This window comes from Perca flavescens, chromosome 7 (assembly GCF_004354835.1).
Source record: "Perca flavescens isolate YP-PL-M2 chromosome 7, PFLA_1.0, whole genome shotgun sequence".
In the NCBI taxonomy this organism is placed as follows: domain Eukaryota; kingdom Metazoa; phylum Chordata; class Actinopteri; order Perciformes; family Percidae; genus Perca; species Perca flavescens.
Window position 1 is genome coordinate 39,293,518 of NC_041337.1, and position 6,127 is coordinate 39,299,644.

At 50.5% G+C, this 6,127-nt stretch overlaps 1 protein-coding gene across 2 annotated transcripts in view; it reads left to right on the top strand.

Moving 5' to 3' along the window:
• Positions 1-1,852: 1,852 nt before the first annotated feature.
• LOC114559423 (protein NDRG3) overlaps positions 1,853-6,127 on the top strand; it is a 38,706-nt gene continuing 34,431 nt past the window's right edge. For both annotated transcript variants that reach the window (XM_028584045.1, XM_028584044.1), the window contains exons 1-3: positions 1,853-1,994; positions 3,309-3,379; positions 3,618-3,650. In XM_028584045.1, coding sequence (XP_028439846.1) covers positions 3,320-3,379; positions 3,618-3,650 — 93 coding nt within the window. In that variant the 5' untranslated portion in view covers positions 1,853-1,994; positions 3,309-3,319. The remainder of the gene's footprint in view (positions 1,995-3,308; positions 3,380-3,617; positions 3,651-6,127) is intronic.

Below are 6,127 nucleotides of genomic sequence, written 5' to 3' on the forward strand. Positions count from 1 at the left end.
CTCCTCCTCCCTCTCTCCTCCTCCCTCTCCTCCCTCCTCCTCCCTCTCTCCTCCCTCTCTCCTCCCTCTCTCCTCCCTCTCTCCTCCTCCCTCCCTCTCCTCCCTCCTCTCCTCCTCCTCTCCTCCCCCCCTCCTCCCTCTCTCCTCCTCCTCCCTCTCTCCTCCCTCTCTCCTCCTCCCTCTCTCCTCTCTCCTCCTCTCTCCTCCCTCCTCCTCTCTCTCCTCTCCTCTCCTCCTCCTCCTCCTCCCTCCTCCCTCCTCCTCCTCCTCCTCCTCCTCCCTCTCTCCTCCTCCTCCTCCCTCTCTCCTCCTCCTCTCTCCTCCTCCTCCTCCTCCTCCTCCTCTCTCCTCCTCCTCCTCCTCCTCCCCTCTCCTCCCTCCCTCCTCCCTCTCTCCTCCCTCACTCCTCCTCCCTCTCTCCTCCTCCTCCTCCTCCCTCTCTCCTCCTCCCTCTCTCCTCCCTCACTCCTCCTCCCTCTCTCCTCCCTCTCTCCTCCTCCCTCTCTCCTCCCTAACTCTTCTTCCCTCTCTCCTCCCTCTCTCCTCCTCCCTCTCTCCTCCTCTCCTCCTCCCTCTCCTCCCTCCTCCTCCTCCCTCCTCCTCCTCTCTCCTCCTCTCTCCTCCCTCTCCTCTCCTCCTCCCTCTCTCCTCCTCCCTCCTCCTCCTCCTCCTCCTCCTCCTCCTCCTCTCCTCCTCTCTCCTCTCTCCTCCTCTCCTCTCCTCCTCTCTCTCCTCCCTCTCTCCTCCCTCCTCCTCCCTCCTCCTCCTCCCTCTCTCCTCCCTCTCTCCTCCCCCTCTCTCCTCCCCCTCTCCTCCCTCTCTCCTCCCTCTCCTCCTCCTCCCTCTCTCCTCCCTCCTCTCCTCCCTCTCTCCCCCTCTCCTCCTCTCTCCTCCCCTCCCTCTCTCTCCTCCCTCTCTCCTCCCTCTCTCCTCCTCCCTCTCTCCTCCCTCCCTCCTCCTCCCTCTCTCCTCCCTCTCTCCTCCCTCTCTCCTCCCTCAGACACCAATGGGTGACGTCTATGGTTCAGACTAACGTTTCAGTTTGTTAGTTAAATCTGAGAGTTAAAGATGAGTTGTGTTAAACATTAGGAAGATTAACTGATCGTGGAACTGAAGCAGTTTGAGTGTCTGCAACATTATATTATTATCACCAACATTCATATATTTACACAATAAATATTCACGGATGTGAGCAGGTTGTTGCTTTCAATACTTTAATAATAATAATAATACATTTTATTTAAAAGCGCCTTTCTTGGCACTCAAGGACACCGTACAGGGATACAAAAGACATTTAAAAACAGGAACAAATAAAAATAAAACAAAAATAGAAACAACAGAAAGACGCAGTCTTAATTTGTGTAAATAATATCATTATTAATTAATTAATCTGCTGTATTGTTCTAAACTTTCTGCAGATTCGACTGGAATATATATATATTTGTAACAGTTGGTTTGTTTTGGATCCACGTTGTCACTTTTTTAGACCTTTGTCACTTTTCATAAAGTTTTTGTCGCTTGTTTTCACATTTTGGGGAGTTTTTTGAAGTTATTTTTTAACGTTTTCAGAAGTTTACCAATGAGAGAACGTTGTATATTATTATATTATATGATATATTATTATTGTGTCCAGTTAATCAGCAGAACCAGAGTATGTGTATATATGTCTTAATGTCTTGTTGTTTAAAATAGGGGCCGATTACCGTGACGTATAAATAAAACAATATCAAATAAATTTTCCACGTTGTGATGAAATGTAACACCTGCTGTGATTGGCGGACTCTTCCTCCTCGTCACCGTTGTTTACGTTGACGTAGTTCCGCCCCTGACCGTACGCGTGCTGCTGACACACACACACACACACACACACACACACACACAGCTCAGTGTGAAGGAGGCTCGCGACCAACGGTTACCACTTAACGCCAACGCACTACCGTTAACCGGGAGGATAACCGGAGAACTACAGAAGCGACCGGAGCTAACGGCCGACGGTGAGTAGCAGTCCGCTAGCTGCTCTAACGGCTATTAACGGCTATACGTTAGTGACGGTGTTGCGTTGAAGATCGTTCCCCGTCGATATGTGTTCCCCTCTAACGTTTCCCAAAGCTAGGTTATCTTATCATGCTAACTGTCGTGCTAACGGCAACTACTGAGGGAAGTTAGCTCGGAGGTTATTGTTCCGCCCTTGTGGTCTGCTATGGCGATGCTGGATAAGGTTACAGGTGTGTGTGTGTGTGTGTGTGTGTGTGTGTGTGTGTGTGTGTGTGTGTGTGTGTGTGTGTGTGTGTGTGTGTGTGTATCTGCGTGAGTGCGTGTGTCTATCGAAGCGAAACGTCTCCCTAGTAACGGTTGCTAAGCCGAGGCAGTCTAGAGTTAACATTAGCATCCAGGGTAATTAATTAGTTTAACGTGTGTCTGTGTGTGTCTGTGTGTGTATCTCTGTGCGTGTGCGTGTGTGTGCGTGTGCGTGTGCGTGTGTGTGTGTGTGCTAACTTGTTTTCCATTTTCCATCTCAGGTTGTGTTTCTGTGCTGAACTGAAGAAAAAAAATTAAAAACTGAATGCGGTACACACACACACACAAACAAACACAGCTACACACACACACACACACACACACACAGAGTCTGGCTGACAGCCAATAGGAGAAGAGATGTGTGTTTCCATCAGTTTGAACTGGAGGTGTGAATAAAAAAATTCTGTTTCCATTCCATGAACCTGTCTGTCTCTCTGTAACCTGCCTGACTGTCTGTGTAATTAACCTGTCTGTCTGTCTGTGTAATGAACGTTCCTGTCTCTGTAACCTGTCTGTCTCTCTGTAAGCTGGCTGTCTGTCTGTGTAATTAACCTGTCTGTCTCTCTGTAAGCTGTCTGTCTGTCTGTCTGTGTAATGAACGTTCCTGTCTCTGTAACCTGTCTGTCTCTCTGTAAGCTGTCTGTCTGTCTGTGTAATGAACCTGTCTGTCTCTCTGTAAGCTGTCTGTCTGTCTGTGTAATGAACCTGTCTGTCTCTCTGTAAGCTGTCTGTCTGTCTGTGTAATGAACCTGTCTGTCTGTCTGTGTAATGAACGTTCCTGTCTCTGTAACCAGTCTGTCTCTCTGTAAGCTGTCTGTCTGTCTGTGTAATGAACCTGTCTGTCTCTCTGTAAGCTGCCTGTCTGTCTGTGTAATTAACCTGTCTGTCTGTCTGTGTAATGAACGTTCCTGTCTCTGTAACCAGTCTGTCTCTCTGTAAGCTGTCTGTCTGTCTGTGTAATGAATCTGTCTGTCTCTCTGTAACCTGTCTGTCTCTCTGTGTTTTGGCAGTAAAGCGTCCTATGATGGAGGAGCTCCATGACGTCCAGCTGACTGAGATCAAACCTCTCCTGACGGGACAGGTGAGAACACATCTGATTTATATATTATTATATATTATTATATATTATATATTATAATAATATATAATAATATATTATTATATATTATATATTATAATATATATAATAATATATAATAATATATTATTATATATTATTATATATTATTAGTGACCTAATGATGTCCTGGGTGCTTTAACTTCTGCATTAACACATTTCATAACAGTGATGATACATGAAGTCTTGTTTTCTGTTCCAGAACGGGAGAAATCTGCAGGACTTTGACTGTCAGGTGAGTTCAGCCAGTCATCCTCATGTAGTCATCCTCATGTAGTCATCCTCATGTAGTTCCTCATGTAGTCATCCTCATGTAGTCATCCTCATGTAGTCATCCTCATGTAGTTCCTCAGGTAGTCATCCTCATGTAGTCATCCTCATGTAGTTCCTCATGTAGTCATCCTCATGTAGTTCCTCATGTAGTCATCCTCATGTAGTCATCCTCATGTAGTCATCCTCATGTAGTTCCTCATGTAGTCATCCTCATGTAGTCATCCTCATGTAGTTCCTCATGTAGTCCATCCATCCATCCATCTTCGTCCGCTTATCCGGTGTCGGGTCGCGGGGGGAGCAGCTCCAGCAGGGGACCCCAAACTTCCCTTTCCCGAGCAACATTAACCAGCTCCGACTGGGGATCGAGGCGTTCCCAGGCCAGGTTGGAGATATAATCCCTCCACCTAGTCCTGGGTCTTCCCGAGGCCTCCTCCCAGCTGGACCTCCCTCTACCTAGTCCTGGGTCTTCCCCGAGGCCTCCTCCCAGCTGGACCTCCCTCTACCTAGTCCTGGGTCTTCCCCGAGGCCTCCTCCCAGCTGGACCTCCCTCCACCTAGTCCTGGGTCTCCCCCGAGGTCTCCTCCCAGCTGGACCTCCCTCCACCTAGTCCTGGGTCTCCCCCGAGGTCTCATCCCAGCTGGACCTCCCTCCACCTAGTCCTGGGTCTTCCCCGAGGCCTCCTCCCAGCTGGACGTGCCTGGAACACCTCCCTAGGGAGGTGCCCAGGCGGCATCCTTACCAGATGCCCGAACCACCTCAACTGGCTCCTTACGACGCAAAGGAGCAGCGGCTCTACTCCGAGCTCCTCACGGATGACTGAGCTTCTCACCCTATCTCTAAGGGAGACGCCAGCCACCCTCCTGAGGAAACCCATTTTCGCAGCTTGTACCCTGGATCTCGTTCTTTCGGTCATGACCCAGCCTTCATGACCATAGGTGAGGGTAGGAATGAAAACTGACCCGGTAGATCGTGAGCTTTGCCTTCTGGCTCAGCTCTCTTTTCGTCTGGCAGTGCGATAGATTGAATGTAATACCGCACCCGCTCGCCCGATTCTCCGACCAATCTCCCGCTCCATTGTCCCCTCACTTGCGAACAAAACCCCAAGGTACTTGAACTCCTTCACTTGGGGTAAGGACTCATTCCCTACCTGGAGAAGGCATTCCATCGGTTTCCTGCTGAGAACCATGGCCTCAGATTTAGAGGTGCTGATCCTCATCCCAACCGCTTCACACTCGGTTGCGAACCGATCCAGTGAGTGCTGAAGGTCGCAGGCCGATGATGCCATCAGGACCACATCATCTGCAAACAGGATTGGTGACAAAGCGCAGCCCTGGCGGAGGCCAACCCTCACCTGAAACGAGTCCGACTTACTACCGAGAACCCGGACACAGCTCTCACTTTGGTCATACAGAGATTGGATGGCCCTGGTAGAACCCCTCACCCCATACTCCCCAGCACCTCCCACAGTATCTCCCGGGGACCCGGTCATCGCCTTCTCCAAATCCACAAAACACATGTAGACCGGTTGGGCATACTCCCAGGCTCCCTCCAGGATCCTTGCGTAGAGTGAAGAGCTGGTCCGTTGTTCCACGACCAGGACGGAATCCGCATTGTTCCTCCTCAACCCGAGGTTCGACTATTGGCCAAACCCTCCTTTCCAGCACCTTGGAGTAGACTTTACCAGGGAGGCTGAGAAGTGTGATACCCTGTAATTGCACACACCCTCTGGTCCCCCTTTTAAAAAGGGAACCACCACCCCAGTCTGCCACTCCTTTGGCACCGTCTCAGACTTCACGCAATGTTGAAGGCGTGTCAACCAGGACAGCCCCTCCACCCAGAGCCTTGAGCATTTCTGGACGGATCTCATCAATCCCGGGGCTTTGCCACTGTGGAGTTGTTTGACTACATCAGTGACTTCCGCCTGGGAAATCGGCGACAATCCCCGTTATCCTCCAGCTCTGCCTCTAACATAGAGGGCGTATTAGTCGGATTCAGGAGTTCCTCAAAGTGCTCCTTCCACCGCCCTATTACCTCCTCAGTTGAGGTCAACAGTGTCCCATCCTTACTGTACACAGCTTGGATGGTTCCCCCTTCCCCCTCCTGAGGTGGCGAACAGTTTTCCAGAAGCACCTTGGTGCCGACCGAAAAGTCCTTCTCGATGTCTTCTCCAAACTTCTCCCACACCCGCTGCTTTTGCCTCTTTCATGGCAGAGGCTGCAGCCCTCGAACCCCCGGTACCCTGCAACTGCCTCCGAGTCCTCCGGGATAACATATCCCGAAAGACTCCTTCTTCAGTCGGACGGCTTCCCTGACCACCGGTGTCCACCACGGTGTTCGTGGGTTACCGCCCCTTGAGGCACCCTAAGACCCTAAGACCACAGCTCCTCGCCGCAGCTTCAGCAATGGAAACTTTGAACATTGTCCACTCGGGTTCAATGC